We start from the raw sequence: 24,485 nt of genomic DNA, 5'->3' as shown, positions 1-24,485 counted from the left end.
ATATTTTTGCATAATATTATATAGCAAGGCAAATTTATAGTCCAATATTTGCACTTTTTGGGGAAGGGGGGATTCGGGGGCAAGTGTTTAAATTGTGCAGTATTTAGCAATAATAACAAGAGTCTGGTAGCAGCAGTTGTGATGTGGTGTATCATCAATATATATATATATATATATATATATTTGTGTGTGTGTGTGTGTGTGTGTGTGTGTGTGTGTGTGTGTGTGTGTGTGTGTGTGTGTGTGTGTGTGTGTGTGTGTGTGTGTGTGTGTGTGTGTGTGGATGAGAGTATGTCTGTATGGGTGTGTGGTTGAGTGAATGCATGTGTTCTAAGGTGCAGAGAGTCAGCGCAGGTGGTCAGTCCAGTTCAAGTGTTCAGCAGTCTGATGGCTTGTCTGATGGCCACAGACGATGCAATCGCCATCACACTGCACGATCCCATTTGGACAAGAGGAATGCCTATGTAAGACTGCTGTTCATTGACTATAGCTCAGCATTGGACTCCATTGTACCCTCCAAGCTCATCAATAAGCTTGAGGCCCTGGGTCTCAAACCCACCCTGTGAATTTGGTCCAGGACTTCCTGACGGGCCGCCCCCAGGTGGTGAAGGTAAGAAATAACATCTCTACTTTGCTGATCCTCAACACTGGGGCCCCACAAGTGTGCATGCTCAGCCCCCTCCTGTACTCCCTATTCACCCATGACTGCGTGGCCATGCACGCCTCCATCTCAATCATCAAGTTTGCAGACGACACAACAGTAGTAGGCTTGATTACCAACAATGACGAGACGGCCTACAGCGAGAAGGTGAGGGAACTCGGAGTGTGGTGTCAGGAAAACAACCTCTCACTCAACTTCAACAAAATAAAGGAGATGATCGTGGACTTCAGGAAACAGCAGAGGGAGCACCCCCCTATCCACATCGACAGGACAGCAGTGGAGAAGGTGGAAAGTTTTAAGTTACTCGGCGTACAAATCACGGACAAACTGAAATGGTCCACCCACACAGACGGCTTAAGGAGGCTTAAGAAATTTGACTTGTCACTGAAAACCCTCACAAACTTTACAGATGCACAATTGAGAGCCTCCTGTCGAGCTGTATCACTGCCTAGTATGGCAACTGCACCGTCCACAATCGCAAGGCTCTCCAGAGGATGCATAACGCATCACCGGGGGCAAACTAACTGCCCTCCAGGACACCTACAGCACCCGATGTCACAGGAAGGCCAAAAAGATCATCAAGGACAACAACCACCCGAGCCACTACCTGTTCACCCGATTAACATCCACAAGGCGAGGTCAGTACAGGTGCAGCAAAGCTTGGACCGAGAGACTGAAAAACAGCTTCTATCTCAAGGCCATCAGACTGTTAAACAGCCATCACTAACACAGAGAGGCTGCTCACTACATACAGACTTGAACAGCTCATGGCTGGGGTATGTGGGGTCCTTGATGTTACTGCGGGCCTTCCCCGGGCACCATTTTGACTAGATTTTCTGGATGGGAGCACAGTCCCAGTGATGTAGTGGGCCGTCTTCACCACCTGCTTGAAGTCAAAAATCAACTCCTTTGTTTTTCTGACGTTGAGGGAGAGGTTGTTGTCCTGGCACTGTCCTGTCAGTTATAACTGTCCTGTCAGTTATCAGGCCGACAACCGCAGTGTCGTCAGTAAACTTGATGATGGATTAGGTTTCGTGCAAAGCCACGCAGTCATGCGTGGATAGGGAGTAGAGGAGAGGGCTGATGACACACCTTTCATCTTTTGAATACCGATGGGAATGGCATCTTCCGTGGATCTGTTGGAGTGGTAGGCAAATTGGAGTGGGTCTAGTGCACCTGGCCTTGATGTGGGCCATGACCAGCCTTTCAAAGCACATCATGATAACCGGTGAGAGTGGGACAGGGCAATAGTCATTTGGGCATGTCACCTTGTTTTTCTTGGGCACTGTGATGATGGTGGTCTCCTTGACGCAGGTGGGGACTACAGCCTGGGACAGGGACAAGTTGAAGATGTCTGATAAGACACCCGTGTGTGTTTGTGTGTGTGTGTGTGTGGTAAAGTAGAGAGGCCTAAACAAGTGGCCATTCCATGGAAAGAAGACTCCCACAGCCTTTCAGTGCACAGGACTACAGTCTGCTGCAGAGTTCATAGTGGGTGTACAAGTCAAAGAAAGACTGTAGCTCTGTCTGAGAGGAGCTTTCCATTTGGTTGCTGCTGTCTGACACTGTTATCGCATATGGTGTTTGACAAGTGCAGAATTGGGCCAAAAGAAAATCAATTCAGACAATTTTAAAATCCTTTCACACTGTATAACTTTGTTCCCAATGCCTAGGTAAGGAGAGGACAGCGCAAGCCGCTCGGTAGAACTGCAGGGCTATCTCAGAGCAGGATCAAAATCTAGTCAAAGTGAGTAGGAAAGATAAAGTGCTAGCCTCGTGGGTAACAAGAGAGCATGTCTGTCTCGCCTATGTTCTCTCTGTGTACCATAATTACATGTTATCACCACCAACCTCCATCCCGGCTCCCTCCCTTTTCTAGTTTCATTCAGCCACAGAGAAAAAAGGGACAGGCAAGGGCAAACTGGTGGCCATTGTGTGCCTTTGTGTGGGTGTCTTTAAAAAGATAATGGGCACAGAGAAAAGAGATCAGAACCGAATAAGGAAAAGGTCCAGTCTCTCCCCTGAAGAGATATTCGGCCAATAGATAATTTTTTTTCAATCTTCTATTATCTCCGTCTCCAAAGGGCTTTGGTCCACAGAAGCCCCTCAGGCCCTCGTCGCTAGCTACCTCTCTACCCACGATGCTTTGTGTTGCGTGCATGGTGTTTATGCGCTACAATCTGACTATTTACTGTGGTGTGACCAGCTTCAAGAGGCAAATAATGTGGCATTGCTAACCACACGCTAACTCACAACCCCATCTGTCTCTTTCTAGTTTTACTACTGCTGTTGTTTTTGTTACGTTTGTGAATCGCATCGCCGCCGAAAGCCGAGCCGTAGAGGTATTTTCACCAGACAAGAGGGAGAGAATTGAAATGGCAAAGTTGCAAAGGGCCTGTAAACACGCCAGAGCTTCTCCCCGAGAAACAAATACATTTCTCAGAGCGAAGCTCAGTAGAACGCATCCAATCACCAACCACTCCTCTCACGCCATGGCCAACTGCCACCACACACACGCACGCACACGCACGTTTATTTCAGTTTACATTTCCGTTTATGTGACAAAAAAAGCAGTCATTGTGTAGAGAATCACTGTACCATTTAAACTGCTGTGAAATATATTTTCCATAGCCAAAAATATTGCATTTTCAGCTGTTTGAAGCCGGTTTACAAAACTGAAAGTAAAAGATACAAAAAACGAATTTAAGAACGGGCAGCATAGAAATAGTGCACATAGAATAGATCTACCGCTTGTTAGACTTTTGATCGGGTCGCCAAAAAGTTACATATTGCAGCTTTAAACTATAGAATTTATGACGGGATTGAGACAAGCTGCAGCCTTAAAAACACAGGTGTATGCCCCCAATTGGCACCCTACTCCTTATATAGTGCACTACTTTTGACCAGGACCCATAGGGCTCTGGTCAAAAGTAGTGCACTGCGTAGGGAATAGGGTGCCATTTGGGACAGAGGGAGTCTTTAAAAACAGGCTCTAAGTGCTCTCTTTGACATTTACAAGCCTCCATAATGGCTTCTAGCTGGCATCTTTCACACTTGTGTATGTTGCGCCATATCTCCCATGGGTGAGGGGGTAAACAAATGTAACTCCCTCTCTCATGTAGAGTTATGAGAGTTTATTTAACAGGACAAAGTCACAGCTTGTTAAATATATATTTTACATAATCTAATCTCGAAATCTTTTAACAGCCAATTTGGGGCCCCTTTCAACATACTTTTCCCCTGATTACTTTTTCCTTAACTTCTAACGAGTCAGAAACCCGGATCCGGGAGCACCCCCCACCCCCCACCAGTAAAAAAGCTGAATAGCATAGCTAGCATAGCGTCAAAAGTAAATAGTAGCATCTAAATATCATTCAATCACAAGTCCAAGATACCAGATGAAAGATCCACTTCTTGTGAATCCAGCAATCATTTCTGATTTTTAAAATGTTTTACAGGGAAGACACAATATGTAAATCTATTAGCTAACCACGTTAGCAAAAGACACCATTTTTCTTTGTCCACCATTTTTTTCATTAACTACCTTATGTTTTTAACACCTATAACGAGTAAAAACATGACCGGCGATATATAAGTGGCTAAACCAACGCTTGGAAAGAGAGAGAGTCCGACGTCCATCTTGCGTGAGGCGCAGCGGGAAAAGAACGGTACATCCGGTCTTTTCTGTTTTATACTGGCCCTGATTGCGCAATCGACTCCATTCAAATTGTCACCTCTTACTGACATCTAGAGGAAGGCATGGGCAGTGTTTGTATCCTCATAGGATTTACAGGGACTTTAAAACTGACCTGGGACCAGAGGCCAAAATGTATGAAATCTCACTCCATATCAGGAAAAGTGCTGTAGAATGGGTTCTGTTTCACTCAGAGACATAATTCAAACGGCTATAGAAACTAGAGAGTGTTTTCTATCCAATAATAACTATAATATGCATATTGTACGAGCAAGAATTGAGTATGAGGCAGTTTAATTTGGAGACGATAAATGCTAATGTTGAAACAGCACCCCCTATATTGATTAAGCTAGGTTTTTCTATTTAACATTTCAAAACGTTTCTTTAGATGGTGAAAGCAGACTGCTGCTTTAAGACTGTGTTGTTAATCATTGAGTGACTCCCCCCCCCCTCTCTCTCTCTCTCTCTCTCTCTCTCACACACCATCCCTCTCCATCCTTTCCCCCTCCGTGGTCAGTGTTATTAGGGACTGGGGACTTAATGTCCTGATGTGTTGTTCTAAGACTGCTGAGCAAATACCTATAGTTTATATTCCATGTTTCAGTCTATTTGATAGTTAGCCCAGTTTGTCTAGTAACTAGCTAGGCTGATGGAAGGGTTCCCTGTAGCTAGGCTGATGGAAGGGTTAATGGGCAGTGGAGAATTACCGGTAACTCTCTGGACACATAATCAAATATTAACCTGAAGCCACAGCTGGGGGTGTGTGTCATTAATTTATACAAAAGCACACACACACACACACACACACACACACACACACACACACACACACACACACACACACACACACACACACACACACACACACACACACACACACACACACACACACACACACACACACACACACACTCACTGACTGTCTGGCACCCAAGCACGCGCACGCAAGCGCACGCACACAAACAGAAACATAGCCAGCCCCCATGGAAACACACACACACACACACACACACACACACACACACACACACACACACACACACACACACACACACACACACACACACACACACACACACACACACACACACACACACACACACACACAGTCAATCTGACACACTGACAAGGCATTTAGCATGCCAACATGCTGATGACATCATTTCCCCCCTGTATTGTCCGTGAGGTATAAGAGAGAGCATGAATGAGGGGCCCGTGCCCCCCTGTGGCCTTTAGAGAGTTTGGGTCTTAAGTTTCCATGGGGGCTGGCTATGTTTCTGTTTGTGTGTGTGCGCTTGCGTGCGCGTGCTTGGGTGCCAGACAGTGAGTGCTGTGCCAGATGTGACCTTTGCCCATCAGAGCGCTCATCAGATGAAAGCCCAATGGCCCTGCATCTGTCTCCCCCCTTCCCTCCCCTCCCCTCCATCCTCTCCTCAAACCCCTTCCCCCTTCTTCACCTCGTTCCCCCCTCCTGGGTGTTGACACAGGTGTCCTCGTAACAAGTGCCGCATAACCGCGACATGATGAACGGCTCTGGTGGGTGAAATGCCGATGATGGAGCTTTTCACTTATAGGTAAGGCAGGGCAGAGGGCCTCCTCACCTCCTCTCTCCCTTCCTTCCCAGTTCTCTTCTCTCCACTCTTCAAGATCCATCCCACTGAGCAGCATCAGGGAGAAGGCGGAAGACAGGAGAGGAAGAATGGGGCAGTGGCACGATCCCTGAATCTCTCTCCTCCCTCTCTCTCTCTCTCTGCCCCTAGCGCCATGCTTGATGTGGCTCTAAGAGTAACAAATTGCAGAGCTGTTAACCAGAAGCGTATTACTTTTTTCAGAGAGAAAGAGACCCAGTTGAGAAAGACTTTAAGTGAGACAAGATTAGAGGATAAATATAGAGATTTCTGGTCAGAGAGGATGGCCTGTTTGTATTCTGAAATCCGGAGAGGCGGACATTAGGGACCATTTGGGCTAAAGGGGTGATAGTGGTCAATTTGTATTAGTGACCTTAGTGGACTCCAGCACTAGACAACACCAGCAGTACCACAGGTACAGTGTGTTCTCTTCCTGTAGCTGACCGCTGAGTTCAGTGCATCCATAAAAATAAGCTGGCCTTATCCCCTTTCTCAGCTCTCTTTTATTCCTCTCCTCACCCCCCCGTCTCTGATTTCATCATTCCCTCCCTCCCTCTCTCTCTCCCTCTCTCCCTCTCTCCCTCTCTCCCTCTCTCCCTCCCTCCCTCCCTCCCTCCCTCCCTCCCTCCCTCCCTCCCTCCCTCCCTCCCTCTCTCCCTCTCTCCCTCTCTCCCTCTCTCCCTCCCTCCCTCCCTCCCTCCCTCCCTCCCTCTCACTGTTCGGTCAGTGGAGCAAGACCGGCAATTTTGCTGCCCATAAAATAAATAGCGCGGTCTAATTAAGATCCCTGGATTGAAAAAGCAATGTGTGTCTCTGTGTGTGTGTGTGTGTCTGTGTGTGTGTGTGTGTGTGTGTGTGTGTGTGTTGTGAAAGGCGATGGACGACCACAAACAACCTGTTTTCTCCCAATTAGACATTCCTTTGCGCTACTGATGGCACCGCTGGTGAGAACCAGGGCTGCTCTCCAGTTTCATTACAGAGAGAGATAGCGCGTGTACCCTGTTCCCCATCTGACCTTGAACCCAGACCCAAGTCTGTAGTACTGTACACACAGCATTCTTCCATCCAGACTCATTCCTTGCATTACTTCTCCAGCTCTATCTCAACATCTGTGTACCATCATTAAGTTTACATGTATTAGCCAACACAAATCTGCTGATTCTGTCCGCCTAATACCCACCCTGGTGTTGACAAGCTTACCTAATCAACAAGCTAGCTGCTCTCTAAACCAAAGGAGGGAGGCTTAGGATGTGTTCCAAATGGTACCCTATGCCCTATATAGTGCTCTACTTTTAACCAGAGCACTATGGGTCCTGTTCAAAAGTACTGCACTAAACAGGGAATAGGGTGCCATTTGGGACACAGCCTTAATAGATCTCAGAGCCACCGCCTTGGCGGCGGCCGGCTCTGCTGTAGTCAAAACACAGCACTGATTTCAAAGCTAAACAAGCTTCTGCTGCCTGCTTCAGAAGAACCGGCCCGGCCCCACGACACACCCATGGTGCCAGCTCCACAGGGGATGGTCCTGGAGCAAAACATCCCACAGAGGGTGCACCATACTGGGCTGTGTCTCCAGCTGGCTCCCCCTTGGTGAATCCCCTCTTACTAACAACACATCTGGGGATCCATATTTCTTCATATCTCAACACCCTGCATTCAGCACTTCTTTCCCCCATCCCCCATCCCTCATAGCCCAGGGGCCCTAACACAACTAATTTATAATCAGCCCTTTAAATGGATGAGACTGGGAAATACCTCATCAGGAGATGAATGCGGGGTGCACAATTTAAGCGCATCATCAAGAGGGAATGCTGTACTTCACTGAAGTGTGGGGAGATGTGTGTCACGCAAATACATCAGATCAAAGGGCACACACACACACACACACACACACACACACACACACACACACACACACACACACACACACACACACACACACACACACACACACACACACACACACACACACACACACACACACACACACACACACACACACACACCTGAGATTAAAAAGAGGGCATCCGTCTTCTCTGTGGGTCATTCTGGGCCGTCCCATAGACTAGCTGAGGGTTAATTAATCAGATTGGAGTCTGCTGTCTGTTGCACCTGTCTGTGTCCTACTCCCTTCCCCTCTCCCAATCACTCAATGGAAATCTACCCCCGTCCCATGGCGGCCATAAACACAAAACACAGTCAGGAAGTCAAGCCAACAACAGGAAGCTTTCCCTCTTATTGTATTGTCTTCAGATAAGAAATAAGAATATCCCCTGAGTGTATTTGTGAAAATAAGGTTGCTTGGTGAGTTCAGCAGGGACACATCTGTGATCTTTTTTGTGAGATTTTATTGTTGAGGATACTTCTCAGGGTTGGACAACATTATCGGTTCATCTGATCGTCTGCATAGGCAGCACCATGCGACGGAATATATGAGTATGAATTGAGCTTATCAGGAGCAGGAAGAGGAGAAAGCACTTCCTTCATTCATGTTCCTTAAACCGTTGGTGACTCACTTTCTCCACTTAACCATGATGATGTAGCATCACATAAACAGAGAAAGGGGACATTATTATGTCTGGATGAACAGATATCATCGTATGTCTATAACTTGTGGCGAAATCCTGCACGCATCAGCAGTCAGGAAGGAGGAAATAAAGACAGCTCTTCCAGCTCTCTGGGAAGGAGCTCTTGGTTGGCGCGACGGTTTGATTGTGTGTGCTATGCTGCAGAAGTCCTTGTTTATTTTCAGCGTGTGTAGTTTATAAAGTGTTTAACTCAATCATCGGTGTGACCGCTCTAGGTCGTGGTTGTTATCGTTTGGGACCGCACCGGTTATGGATCGCATGGATTAGTAGCAACATTGTTGCGAAGCTTTTACGTACAAACCAACAAACCGTCAGACGGTCAGACAGTACACCGGCAAGCCTGAAGAGCACAGCTAAGATCTCTCTCTCTCTCCTTTTCTTCCCTCTATCGTTCCAGTGCTTTACACTGCAGCAGACTTTCTATTTTTCAACTGCACTTCCCATTGATGTTCATTAGAGCTGGACTATTATTGCCCTGCCAGAAGTATTTGGGTGGTCATGTTAGTTAAAAGGGAGGTGGTTGCTTTTTTTAACTGTATTGAGGTGGGGTGTACTAATGACATGTGGCCGAAGATTGTGGACATTTTTAAGGCCTTGGTTTTGTCTATGAACACCCCCCACATTCATACCCTCTGCACTCCCCCACTGGAATATAATACAGATTATTGCAAATCCTCTTTTGATGACTGGGTTCTTTCTTGTAAATAGTTTCAATGAAGTTCAATTGCTCTGCCGTTAATATTCTTATTATTATTGTATGAGGTATTCTTGGTGGGGTTACCCCTGTGCTGTGATGTGGGTTTTATAGGGTGTGTATTCTCTTTTCTCTCCACTGGCTATCTGGTAAACAGGCTACACTCTAGGCAGTCTCTTCTGCTGATGTGAGTGGGTCTGGTAGTGGTACTCTCTCTATTCTACTCTTTTCCTCTCGGCATGGTTAATACCTGCCTGGCGCCCGAACAAACTCTTTATCTTTACCACTCTCTAATAAATACCGCTACAAACTACAGTAAGTCTTAGAAGTACCATAAATACATGGTTGCTACTTCACGAGCTGTGTGTGTACGTGTGTGTGTGTATGTGATAATATTTTGTGATTGTGTGTGTGTCTGCCATTCACTCTTTCTCCTCTCACCTGTTTTGAAGACCTCATAGCGGATGGAGAAGCCTGCTCCATGGGTCTCGTAGTCGGACACAAACTTGATGTAGAGCTGGTACCCAGAAGACACCACAGGTGACGGGGCGATCTTCCCACAGTACTTCCCCACCAGCTGCCCACTCTCGTCCACGCCGTCACGTACCTCCACATAGTCATACCTGGACGGAGAGGGGGAGCGAGTACCTGTCAGGGATCTGTTGTTGTATTAGGTATTTTATGCACGCACGCACGCACGCACGCGCACACACACACACACACACACACACACACACACACACACACACACACACACACACACACACACACACACACACACACACACACACACACACACACACACACACACACACACACACACACACACACACACACACACACACACACACACACACACACACACACACACACACACACACACACACACACACACACACACACACACACACACACACACACAATAAGTTGGAAACAACAACCAAGTTCCTGTTTTGATAGGTGATCCTCCATAATGCAGAAAAGAACATGCTCTAGTGGTAATGAGGTCTTACAGGATAAATCCAAGACCGGGTGGGCAGGTTGGTTAGCATACTCATATTTCCTCCACGGGGCACGGCTCCATGTTGTTAGCTAGACAATGCGGACACTGCGGAGATTCTATAACAATCACTCCCAGCTGTACGGAGTCTAGGTTTACAAAAAACTGGTCTAGTGGAGCTGTGAGTGTGTGTTGGAGCTATGTCGAAACTGTCAGTGCAGCTGAATAGCTGTCTTCTCCCTGTAAAAGAGCTGATGCCTAAAGAGAGAAGTGTGTGTGGGGTTTATATGTGTTTCTGTGGTGTCTGTCGTTGTGTGTGTGTCTGTATGTATTTGAGTATATTTAATGTCAGTGATCGTATTATACTCCTTGGAGGCAGGTACAGGGACCACCAGACGCACGTGTTAACGCAATCAGGCGGCAGCTATGGGATTGCAGCTCATGCACACGCACACACTCACACACACACACACCCGCTCCACATCCTACTCAAATGGAATTTCAGATCCAGGGCTATTGGCATGAGGAGTTGGCTAATTGAGTCAGCGCGAAGCTTTAAGACCAAGGGAGGAAATCGCCTTCAGAATGTGCACGGGTAACAACGGGAGCCAATGAACTCACACATCGTGTGTGTAACATAAGATGGAGCGAAGAGGGCAATCTGAATCTGATCCGTTGGCCAACCAGGGTGGCCTGAACGAACACAGCTCATGGAGATCTGGGCTGAAAAGCAATGTGTTCCTGTGTGTGTGTTTGCGTATGTGTTCGTGTTTACGTGTGCCTGTGTATCTGTATGTAAGTATGCGGTGTATGCCTTTGCATGTACGTGTGTGTGTCTGCAGTGCAGGAGAAATTAATCATGCATGCTTTGTTAGGGGTTCAAGCAGCGAAACTGGTGAAACCGTATTGTATTTGTTCCTGTTCATTATTAGGGGTTTAAGCAGCATTATTAATAGGGAAAAAATCCATACTATTAGCTCTGGTTAGAGGAGATGGAGGAGACTGAAACAAAAACATATGCTTAAAGTAATTTGCTCCCTCTTTCAAAATATAGTTTGGTGAATCATGGGTGACTCCGTCATTTGTAACAAGTTTCAGTAAATTATTTTTGGTAGCATTTCTATATTGAAGATAAAAAAATAATTTGGTGCAATTTTCCCCATTTTCCATCCAGTTTGCTTTATTTTGATAATATATTACACTTGATCTTTCTTGAATAAGTTCCTACATTTCTTTTTGTTTCTCCTCTAACTTATTCTGAGCCCCTACGGTACAGTTTTAATTGCTATCTATCTGTTCTGTTAGACCTTCTATTTCCTTTGTTAATATGGACTCTTTTGACCTAAATTGCTTTTGTTTTAGAGCTGAGTACTGAATTGCATGGCCTCTAAAAGCAAATTTAACCCTTTCATACGTGAGTTCTGAATATCTCTAACAATCGCCCTAGCATGAGTTGTTTTATACACGTGATTTTAGAATGAACTCACTGTTCCAAAACGTGATTGTTACGCAACAGGACAGTTAACACACGCTGCCTGTTAATTATCTATAGGCTATGTTTCAACTTGTCAATTTCCAAAAAAGATTCTAACGACAGTTTGAATTGAGGTGTGTTCCACATCCTCATTAATTTGCATAAAGTAGCCCATTTCAGCGTTGCGGACAATTTATGTTTGAGGCTTTACTGAGCCCGGACAAACGTCTCTCTTTGAGGAGAGCCCACACACTTCACCAATGTGCAGACATTTGCGCAGTTTTGCATGAAGTGGCACATTTTCTGGCTGGCGCAAGCATTGTCTTCCTTGTTGTTTTCCTTACAAATAATAACTTTGGACATGTGTGAGTTCCCATCAAAGTAAGTGCCAATTATTTTCTGTATATCGTGTTGTCGTTTCTACTGTAGCATACAGTATGTATGCATGTATGTATGTATGTACAGTGGGGAGAACAAGTATTTGATACACTGACAATTTTGCAGGTTTTCCTACTTACAAAGCATGTAGAGGTCTGTAATTTTTATCATAGGTACACTTCAACTGTGAGAGAAGGAATCTAAAACAAAAATCCAGAAAATCACATTGTATGATTTTTAAGTAATTAATTTGCATTTTATTGCATGACATAAGTATTTGATACATCAGAAAAGCAGAACTGAATATTTGGTACAGAAACCTTAGTTTGCAATTACAGAGATCATACGTTTCCTGTAGTTCTTGACCAGGTTTGCACACACTGCAGCAGGGATTTTGGCCCACTCCTCCATACAGACCTTCTCCAGATCCTTCAGGTTTCGGGGCTGTCGCTGGGCAATACGGACTTTCGGCTCCCTCCAAAGATTTTCTATTGGGTTCAGGTCTGGAGACTGGCTAGGCCACTCCAGGACCTTGAGATGCTTCTTACGGAGCCACTCCTTAGTTGCCCTGGCTGTGTGTTTCGGGTCGTTGTCATGCTGGAAGACCCAGCCACGACCCATCTTCAATGCTCTTACTGAGGGAAGGAGGTTGTTGGTCAAGATCTCGCGATACATGGCCCCATCCATCCTCCCCTCAATACGGTGCAGTCGTCCTGTCCCCTTTGCAGAAAAGCATCCCCAAAGAATGATGTTTCCACCTCCATGCTTCACGGTTGGGATGGTGTTCTTGGGGTTGTACTCATCCTTCTATTCCTCCAAACACGGCGAGTGGAGTTTAGAGCAAAAAGCTCTATTTTTGTCTCATCAGACCACATGACCTTCTCCCATTCCTCCTCTGGATCATCCAGATGGTCATTGGCAAACTTCAGACGGGCCTGGACATGCGCTGGCTTGAGCAGGGGGACCTTGCGTGCGCTGCAGGATTTTAATCCATGACGGCGTAGTGTGTTACTAATGGTTTTCTTTGAGACTGTGGTCCCAGCTCTCTTCAGGTCATTGACCAGGTCCTGCCGTGTAGTTCTGGGCTGATCCCTCACATTCCTCATGATCATTGATGCCCCACGAGGTGAGATCTTGCATGGAGCCCCAGACCGAGGGTGATTGACCGTCATCTTGAACTTCTTCCATTTTCTAATAATTGTGCCAACAGTTGTTGCCTTCTCACCAAGCTGCTTGGCTATTGTCCTGTAGCCCATCCCAGCCTTGTACAGGTCTACAATTTATCCCTGATGTCCTTACACAGCTCTCTGGTCTTGGCCATTGTGGAGAGGTTGGAGTCTGTTTAATTGAGTGTGTGGACAGGTGTCTTTTATACAGGTAACGAGTTCAAACAGGTGCAGTTAATACAGGTAATGAGTGGAGAACAGGAGGGCTTCTTAAAGAAAAACTAACAGGTCTGTGAGAGCCGGAATTCTTACTGGTTGGTAGGTGATCAAATACTTATGTCATGCAATAAAATGCAAATTAATTACTTAAAAATCATACAATGTGATTTTCTGGATTTTTGTTTTAGATTCCGTCTCTCACAGTTGAAGTGTACCTATGATAAAAATGACAGACCTCTACATGCTTTGTAAGTAGGAAAACCTGCAAAATCGGCAGTGTATCAAATACTTGTTCTCCCCACTGTATGTACTGTATGTATGGAGCATAATGTATTTACAGTTTTATTCACATGTTTTCAGGTACTGGTGACAAATAATGCATTCCAATTATTGTATAGATTGTAATGGACATCAATGTTGTGCAGATATTAGATAGACATTTTAAAATAAATTATTAATATTGATTTATTTACTGTCCAAGCATGATGGAATGGTCCCCAAACCACATACCACTAGACACCCACCTGAGAGACCCATACACAAAGGAGAAGTCCTTATCTGTTTTATAGGCCTACTGTAAGTAGCCTGTACGCAGCCAAATCAGAAAGATGAATATGTTCAGAGACCTACTAAAGCAGAACAACGCCCTCAAGATTCTGAGCCTGCCTGGCAGGGTTGGTCCTACAAAGCCAAAGCCCCCTGATGGGAGAACATTATATACAAGGAAATTCTCAAACCTGCTAATAAGAACCTTGACGACCTTGTACCTAGCCGGTGGGGATTTCAGCAGGGTGCCCTTACCCAGGCAGTGGCAGTGCTGGCAACACTAGCTGCAGTAACCCATGGGGAGGGGGGTCACACTCGGACATTCAGAGAGGGGCAATAATATTGTGGATCTGGTGGCACAAAATCATTAAAGGTCTGACTGCACAGAGATGCTTGGGAATATGGTCCAACGGAGGACCGCTTGTGGGTGTTTACAGGGGGAAAGGGTTATATCTGATCTCCATCACCTAGGACGTGACAATGGTTAACCAAATCTCCCCATGTCTGCTCAGTTTCGCATGCCTTCTCATACAGCTGCAGCTGTATATGCATTCGTAAATCAAGGCCTTTCTTGAGTCGGGCTCTGGGATGGCGCAACAGTTAAGCATTTGAATGTATAGTTGTTTGTGGGGGAAAAGGGTTGTGTGTGTGTGTGTGTGTGTGTGTGTGTGTGTGTGTGTGTGTGTGTGTGTGTGTGTGTGTGTGTGTGTGTGTGTGTGTGTGTGTGTGTGTGTGTGTGTGTGTGTGTGTGTGTGTGTGTGTGTGTGTGTGTGTGTGTGTGTGTGTGTATCTCACAACTGTTGTGAGGGAGTAAAGATGTTAGGGACAATATAGGATTAATAACAACAATTGTTTGCTAAAATAATAATTGCTTGCCAAAACGTATCTTTTGTAATGGCAATAGTGGTAGGAGGTAACAATCCTTTGCATAAACTACCAACCTTATTACAAATATTAATTTCTAAATATGGAAATTAGACAAGTAGAATTTTTTATTTTATAATTTACATTTTAATAGCTATATATAACACAAATTGAGGTGAGGGCGATGGAAATGATTTTGGCGGTTGATCTGCTTCTGTTCTGTGGGTGGCACTGTGTGCTCTTTTCGAAGGATGGGTCCCGGTCTCTCGGGGGCCATGGGGTCGGGGGTGGTCTGCCGGTCAATGGGATGACAACCCAACTCGGGATGAGGAGGGGTTTTAGGGGGTGGAATAGTGGGAACCAATTGGCGGTTTACTTAGCAGTGCAAATATCATGGTACAGCTATATGGACACTCATGTTACTTTTTAATGGTACGTTTACAAACATATATTATGATAAATATAATTGAAACTTGTGTTTACCAGTATTTACCTGGCTAAAAGAGTTTTGTGGAAAAGGATTGGGGGGGCGAAGTATATTTCTCCCATGGGCAAAGAAATTCAAATGGGGCGACGATATTAATCAACAGTAATTTTGACACAAATGTGCAAATTGTCCAAACAGATCCTCAAGGTAGAGGATTTTAAATATGTTATTGGACCATAAACAGATATGGCTAATTAACTTATACGGTCCAAATAATGATTATCCATGCTTCTTTGAAAATATATATAATAATTTATCAACCCGACAAGCAACACAGGACTATTATTACAGTGGGAGACTATAATACAGTTTTAAATACCTCAATGGCCCATAAAGGAAATCACACTACAAACTATCCTCCTCATGCTCTTAAGGAAATAATGAATGTCATGGATACATTGGATTTTGTGGATATATGAAGGCTTAAATACCCTGACCTAGTGAGATATACAGTTGAAGTCGGAAGTTTACATACACCTTAGCCAAATACATTTAAACTCAGTTTTTCAGAACTCCTGACATTAAATCCTAGTAAAAAATGCACTGTTTTAGGTCAGTTAGGATCACAACTTTATTTTCAGAATGTGAAATGTCAGAATAATAGTAGAGAGAATGATTTATGTCAGCTTTAATTTCTTTCAACCACACTCCCAGTGGGTCAGAAGTTTACATACACTCAATTAGTATTTAGTAGCATTGCCTTTAAATTGTTTAACTTGGGTCAAACGTTTCAGGTAGCCTTCCACAAGCTTCCCACAATAAGTTGGGTGAATTTTGGCCCATTCCTCCTGACAGAGCCGGTGTAACTGAGTCATGTTTGTAGGCCTCCTTGCTCGCACACGCTTTTTCAGTTCTGCACACACATTTTCTATAGGATTGAGGTCAGGGCTTTGTAATGGCCACTCCAATACCTTGACTTTGTTGTCCTTAAGCCATTTGCCACAACTTTGGAAGTATGCTTGGGGTCATTGTCCACTTGGAAGACGCATTTGCGACCAAGCTTTAACTTCCTGACTGATGTCTTGAGATGTTGCTTCAATATATCCACATAATTGTCCTCCCTCATGATGCCATCTATTTTGTGAAGTGCACCAGTCCCTCCTGCAGAAAAGCACCCCCACAACATGATGCTGCCACCCCCATGCTTCACGGTTGGGATGGTGTTCTTCGGCTTGCAAGCGTCCCCCTTTATCCTCCAAACATAACAAATGGTCATTATGGCCAAACAGTTCTATTTTTGTTTCATCAGACCAGAGGATATTTCTCCAAAAAGTATGATCTTTGTACCATGTGCATTTGCAAACCATAGTCTGGGTTTTTTATGGCGGTTTTGGAGCAGTGGCTTCTTCCTTGCTGAGCGGCCTTTCAGGTTATGTCGATATAGGACTCGTTTTACTGTGGATATAGATACTATTTTACCTGTTTCCTCCAGCATCTTCACAAGGTCATTTTCTGTAGTTCTGGGAATGATTTACACTTTTCGCACCTAAGTACATTCATCTCTAGGAGACAGAACGCATCTCCTTCCCGAGCGGTATGACGGCTGCGTGGTCCCATGGTGTTTATACTTGCATGCTACTGTTTGTATAGATGAACATGGTACCTTCAGGTGTTTGGAAATTGCTCCCAAGGATGAACCAGACTTGTGGAGGTCTACATTTAGTTTCTGAGGTCTTGGCTGATTTCTTTTGATTTTCTCATGATGTCAAGCAAAGAGGCACTGAGTTTGAAGGTAGGCCTTGAAATACATCCACAGGTACACCTCCAATTGACTCAATTTCTGTCAATTAGCCTATCCGAAGCTTCTAAAGCTATGCCATCATTTTCTGGAATTTCCCAAGTTGTTTAAAGGCACAGTCAACTTAGTGTATGTAAACTTAAGACGCACTGGAATTGTGATGCAGTGAATTATCAGTGAAATAATCTCTCTGTAAACAAATTTGGAAAACTTACTTGTGTAATGCACAAAGTAGATGTCCTAACCGACTTACCAGACCTATAGTTTGTTCACAATACATTTGTGGAGTGGTAGAAAAATGAGTTTTAATGACTCCAACGTAGGTGTATCTAAACTTCCGGACTTCAACTGTACATGGCGGAGGCTTAATCAAGCTAGTTGTCTTGATGACTTTTTAATGTAATTTTTATGTCAAATAAAAAAAAGTGTTGATAGGGGACAGAATGCGGTCGGACCATCCACATAATTAGCATAAATGTTACTCTTACAGAATTTCCACGTGGGTGAGGATATTGGAAATTGAATCAAAGCCTACTGGATGATAACAGAATAATTTTTAACTGACTTTTTCTGACATAACATAGGTACAGTAGATCCCCTTATTGTATGGGACATTTTTAAATTTACCTTTAGAGGCCATGCTTTTTATTTAAACTGAACACTATAACAAAAATAACAAAGAGAATGAACGAAACCGAAACAGTCCTGTCAGGTGCAGAAACACAAAACAGAAAACAACTACCCACAAACACAGGTGGGAAAATGCTACCTAAGTATGGATCCCAATCAGAGACAACGATAGACAGCTGGGTCTGATTGAGAACCACCCAAGAGAATGCCCACCCAAAACAAAGAAATACAAAACATAGAAAAAAGAACATAGAATGCACACCCAAATCACACCCTGACCAAACCCAAAAGAGAGACATAAAAAGCTCTCTACGGTCAGGGCGTGACACCAATTTTACAAAGGAAATGGAAGGACTAACAGTACAGACAGATAGCAATAGAAACTGTACCATAGAGTCTCAGAGTACAAAAAGAAATGGAGTAACTTATTCAATAAAGATACAGTGTAATATATTATAAAAATAATGCGAACTGGATGGAATATTGGGAAAAACGCACCAAATTCTTTTTCAATCTTCAATATTGAAATGCTACCAAAAAGGATTTACTGACACTTGTTACAAATGATGGAGTCACCCATTATTCACTATCATTATTTAGAAAGAGGAAGTAAAGCATATGTTTTCGTTTCAGTCTCCTCCAACTCCACTAACAAAAGCTAAATAGATAGATTTTTTCCCTATTAATAATGTAAAAGTAACATCTGTACAGAAAGACTAATGTGAAGGACAAATTACAAAGGAGGAACTTCTTAATGCAATTACAGTGGCTTGCGAAAGTATTCACCCCCTTGGCATTTTTCCTATTTTGTTGCCTTACAACCTGGAATTGACATGGATTTTGGGGTGTTTGTATCATTGATTTACACAACATTGAAATGTCTGCTCTACCCAGAATTACAACCAACTAATTGCAGCTTTACTGCAAAAATGGAAGAGGCAATTGGAAAGGGGAAAAAGTAAGGAACTTGTCTGTTGGGCCTGCATTACAAGGGGAAAAAGTAAGTAACTTGTCTGTTGGCCCTGCATTAAAGACCAAAATTGGTTATAAATAAAAATATATTCAAGTTTCATTTAAGGACCAAAAAATGTACAGCTGTTCCATATAAATTGCAAAATAGTTGGGAAGAGATTTTCGATGTACTGATTCCATGGCACATGGTTTATGAATTGACACACAAAACGACACCGGATTCAAAACTTAGAATTTTTCTATTTAAATGATTATACAAAATTCTTGCAACCAATAGAATGATATATATATATATATATGGGGGATACAATCTTCCCAGCTCTGCAGATTTTGCTTTTGTTTGTTAGGCTACTGTGCAGTCTGACAAGTAAACATAGCCTACAATACATACTGTAGTAAACGTGGGAAAGTGCCTAATTCCTTACCTAAGGGAGAGGAGGCCATGTCTGTACTACAACATGCAGGCACGTGGGAGACCGGGGCTCGATTCCCCGATGGGGCGGAAGGAGTAGGCTGTCCTTGTAAATAGGAATTTGTTCTTAACTGATTCCATATGTGTTATTTCATAGTTGTGATGTCTTCACTATTATTCTACAATGTAGTAAATAGTAAAAAATTTAGAAAATCCTGGAATGAGTAGGTGTGTCCAAACTTTTGACTGGTACTTGCTTAATTAATTAGATTAAATTTATGGTGTTTCTATTCCATGTAAAATGAAAAACCCTCTGAATTTCTGTTAGGATGGAATGGAAACTATGGCACTGTATAACGTGACGGTCAGCAATACAGTACTGGGCTATTTAGCTAAAGAATCCCCGTGTCATCTTAAATTTACAATCTGTTGAAACTGAGAATAGAAAGGTTCATAACTTTTGTGAAGCATCACAGCACAGTTGAAAAATATATGCCAAATAGAAATTCAATATGGATGGTGTTAAGAGATAGATGGGAGGGGTTGAATGGAGCTGAAGGGTGGGACTAATAACAACAAGATAACAAATGTAAACATACGGGGTCTGTAAAATGTTAATAGGTTCAGAATGTTTGTGAAATAGCACAATTACAAATATGTGTATGATGTGAAATGATGCAGACATTTACATTGTTGGAAGCGATAATCTAGTTGCAATATTAAAGCTGATCCACCTTTGAAAAAAATGTACACCTATGATGTGTGTAAAATAGTTTTTTGAAGGTTTTACTGATTATAATGAACTAATGCTAAGCTATTTGCCAGCTATGTGTGGCGCCATGTTTGTTGACATTATACAATGCATTCTGGGTGTCACGTAAAGACCAAAGATGTTATAATGAGGTGATGGAATGAGTCACTGATCTTTCGGGTAAACTTCCGGAAGTGAATGAAGGGAAGTGAATGATCATAGACAACTCACCCCCTTCAACATGCATACTGCAAACAGACCAAACTCATCTTGTCTCCTCTTATTATCTTTGGTTGACGCAAAAAACAAACATGGTGGCGTGCACAAACTACCCATCATCGGATTACTAGAAAGTGTTTTAATCAATTATTTTGATAAATGTTGAGCTCACTTGTGAAGTAATGAATTATATATAGCAATTGATATTAGCAAATTCATATTGTGATTTCTGTCAGCCTAGAGTTATCTAAATATGACCGATTTGTGTTATGTCAATATTTCCTCAGTTAGCACAAGGACTAATGTTGCTTACATTTTCCGGTTTGATTATTTATGCTGTTGCTACTTCTATGCATGTCTGAACATTGCATCTATAAATAAACTTGTCACATTCAGGACATAACTTTGTAACGACTGTGTATGTGCAAAATGTTTCTGTGAAAAATTCAGTGTGGCTAGCTCAAATGCTGACTGTTGCGTCAATTAAAACTGGACGTTCTAAATAAGCGTTCCAATCAAACCGGTTTGAGCGTATGCTCCAGGGACCACTATTGATAAAGGAGATGATTGTGGACTACAGGAAAAAGAGGACTGAGCATGCTCCCATTCTCATCGACGGGGCTGCAGTGGAGCAGGTTGAGAGTTTCAAGTTCCTTGTTGTCCACATCACCAACAAACTAACATGGTCTAAGCACACCATGACAGTCGTGAAGCGGGCACGACAAAACCTTTTACCCCTCAGGAGACTGAAAAGATTTGGCATGGGTCCTCAGATCCTCAAAAAGTTGTACATCTGCACCATCGAGTGCATCCTGATTGGTTGCATCACTGCCTGGTATGGCAACTGCTCGGCCTCTGACCGCAAGGCACTACAGAGTGTAGTGCGTACAGCCCAGGACATCACTGGGGCCAAGCTTCCTGCCATCCAGGAACTCTATACCAGGCGGTGTCAGAGGAAGGCCCTAAAAATTGTCAAAGACTCCAGCCACCCTAGTCATAGACTGTTCTCCCTTCTACCACACGGCAAGCGGTACCGGAGTGCCAAGTCTAGGTCCAAGAGGCTTCTAAACAGCTTATCACCCCAAGCCATAAGACTCCTGAACATCTAGTCAAATGGCTACCCAGACTATTCGCATTGCCCCCCCCCCCCTCCCCTCACCACTGCCACTCTCTGTTGTCATCTATGCATAGTCACTTTAATTAACTCTACCTACATGTGCATTCTACCTCAACTAACCGGTGCCCCCGCACATTGACTCTGTACCCTGGACCCCCCTGTATATATTGTTATTTTTTCTGCTGCTCTTTAATTACTTGTTACATTTATCGCTTATTCTTATCTGTATTTTTTGAAACTGCACTGTCGGTTAGGGGCTTGTAAGTAAGCATTTCACTCTAAGGTCTACACCTATTTTATTTGGCTCATGTGACTAATAACATTTGATTTGATTTGCTTTGATTAGAATGATCACATCTGTTTGTTGATATGTGTGAAAAGGTTAAAAGTGTCCCATATAATAAGGGAATCTGCTGTATCTATGTTATGTAGCAAAAATGTTGTTATAAATTCCTCTCTCCTCATTAAAAACAAGTTATCATCCAAAAGGCTTTGATTAAATTTCCAATAACCTCGCCCACATGGAAATTCAGTAAAGAGTAATGTATATGCCAATTATCTGATGGTCTGACTGCATTCTGTCCCCTATCAACACTTTTTAAACTTTTAGTGCTAACAAGAATGACATAAGGAAGTAGTCAAGTCGACTAGCTTGATTGAGCCTCCACCATGTATATCTCACTAGGTCAGGGAATTTAAGCCTCCATATATCCACTAGTTCCAAATATCCATGACATTCGTGATTTCCTTAAGAGCATGAGGGTGATAGTTTGCAGTGTGATTTCCTTTACGGTTCATTGAGGTATTTAAAACAGTATTATAATCTTCCACTATAATATTAGAGTCTTGTATTGCTTGTAGGGTTGATCATTTATTATACATATTTTTGAAGAAAGTGGATCATCATTATTTGGTCTGTAAAGGTTAATGAGCCATATCTGTTTATGGTCCAATAACATATTTAAAATCATACATCTACCTTGCGGACACAGTTGGACAATTTGCACATTTGGATCAAAATTACTGTTAATTAATATCATCACCCCTTTTGAGTGTCTTTGCCCATGGGAGATGTATATTTTAGCCCCCCAGTCCCTTTTCCACACAACTTCATCTAAAATTGTTGAATGAGTTTCCTGTAAACAATAGATATTATATTTCTTCTCTTTAAGCCAGGTAAATATTGTTAGTGTTTTCATATTATCTGAGAACTTTCCTGCAATGCAGTGTATTTGAAGTTTAAAATAGCATCTGAAGTTTTTAATTTCCACTTCGGAATTTCCATTAATTATAATAATTCACATTTCCTGTTGCTGTAGGATTATTTCCCGTTGTAGCAAACAGACTCAAATTAAGATCCTACAGCTGTAGAGACCAGTCTGACCAATAGGTCTTTACTTTAGGACCTTGGTGTGGTATGGCTACAATAAGTTCACCTGGCTGTGATAATGGTGTGGTCTGACTGCGATATTTCAGTCGTAATGAGTACTCTGTGTTTGCATGAGACTGTTTGGCTTCTTTTCTCTCTGTTTGTTTTTTAAGAGCTGACCCTTCCTTTCAGCTTTTAGGACCAGCTGTGGCAACAGCCCATGTACTGGTTGGCTTGGACAAATAAGACCCTGTTTCACAAGTCTACTTTATCAGTGTGCTTGAGACATGTAAAAAACAAGGTACTGTGTGCCCGTACTGTGCGTCAACATAAGGAGTTTATCATGGTACATTTGCGCAGGAATCCATCGGTTTACAGTGTTTTTCCTGTGCTTTACAACACAATGACCATGAAGGCTCCCATTATCCAGTTTAAGACAGATTGGGTTTCTTGCCTTTCTTATGTCACTGTATGCATCCCAAATGGCACCATATTCCCGACATAGTGCACTACTTTTGACCAGAGCCCTATGGGCCATTATATAACGATCATTTAGACACAGCAGGTTATTGTCCAAGAGAGAACATCGTGTGGCATAACACAGCTTAAATTGGCATAATGTAGCTTCCAAGAAGTATTATATGCAGCTTATCATGTGTTAAAACAGAAGATAATATCAGAAAGAGATCGTATCTGCTGTAAGTCATATGTTTTTGTGGTGTATTGCTCTACAGTTTTTCTCAGTATCCCCTACTGTAACAGATCTTCTGTGAGGTAATATTGGGCAGGCTGCATTGGCCCTGTCTGTTCCACAGCTTACAGCACAGAGAGGGCATCTATCTTTTGCAGCACTGTTCTGTTCTCCTAACTTATATATGTTTCACCTCAGTGCCTCTACCTCGGTCTCTGCAGCCCATCTCTCTCCTCCTCCCTCACTGACGAAACCTGAGACTTGCCAGGTGTTTAAGAAATTGATGCGGAAATGCAGCAACTTCGAAGGAGGGAGGAAAGGTGCAGGACTATACGGATGTGTGTGTGTGTACAGATATGGATCATATCAAATCTAATTTTATTTGTCACATTTGTCACACGCCGAATACAACAGGTGTAGACCTTACAGTGAAATGCTTACTTACAGGCCTTTAACAAACAATGCCGTTTTAAGAAAAATAGGTGTTAAGTAAAAAAATGGATAAGTAAAAAATTAAAATAACAACTAATTAAAGAGCAGCAGGAAAATAACAGTAGCGAGGCTACATACAGAGGGTACCGGTACAGAATCAATGTGCAGGGGCACTGGTTAGTCAAGGTAATTGAGGTAATATGTACATGTAGGTAGAGTTATTAAAGTGACTATGGATAGATAATAAGAGTAGCAGCAGCGTAAAATAGGGGGCAATGCAAATAGTCAGTATGGGTAGCCATTGATTAGATGTTCAGGAGTCTTATGGCTTGGGCGTAGAAACTGTTTAGAAGCCTCTTAGACCTAGACTTGGCACTCCGGTACCGCTTTCTGTGAGGTAGCAGAGAGAACAGTCAATGACTATGGTGGCTGGAGTCTTCAACAGTTTTTAGGGCCTTCCTCTGACACCGCCTGGTATAGAGGTCCTGGATGGCAGGAAGCTTGGCCCCAGTGATGTACACACTACCCTCTGTAGTGGCTTGCGTTCGGAGGCCGAGCAGTCGCCATACCAGGCAGTGAAGCAGCCAGTTATGATTCTCTCAATGGTGCAGCTGTAGAACTTTTTGAGGATCTGAGGACCCATGCCAAATCTTTTCAGTCTTTTGAGGCGGAATAGGCTTTGTGTTTGGACCATTATAGTTTGTTGGTGATGTGGACACAAAGCAACATGAAGCTCTCAACCTGCTCCACTACAG

General features: G+C 43.2%; 1 protein-coding gene across 6 annotated transcripts in view; it reads right to left on the bottom strand.

The window, feature by feature from the left end:
* The window catches only part of LOC139532067 (neuropilin-1a-like), a 111,702-nt gene that overhangs the window by 62,282 nt on the left and 24,935 nt on the right, over window positions 1–24,485 (bottom strand). For all 6 annotated transcript variants that reach the window (XR_011666487.1, XM_071329194.1, XM_071329195.1 and 3 more), the window contains one exon: window positions 9,707–9,888. Coding sequence is in view for 5 of the 6 variants with exons in the window: in XM_071329194.1 (XP_071185295.1) it covers window positions 9,707–9,888 (182 nt within the window). In the remaining variant the exon portion in view is untranslated. The remainder of the gene's footprint in view (window positions 1–9,706; window positions 9,889–24,485) is intronic.

This window comes from Salvelinus alpinus, chromosome 10 (genome assembly GCF_045679555.1).
Source record: "Salvelinus alpinus chromosome 10, SLU_Salpinus.1, whole genome shotgun sequence".
In the NCBI taxonomy this organism is placed as follows: domain Eukaryota; kingdom Metazoa; phylum Chordata; class Actinopteri; order Salmoniformes; family Salmonidae; genus Salvelinus; species Salvelinus alpinus.
This window is presented reverse-complemented; position numbering and strand designations above follow the sequence as displayed.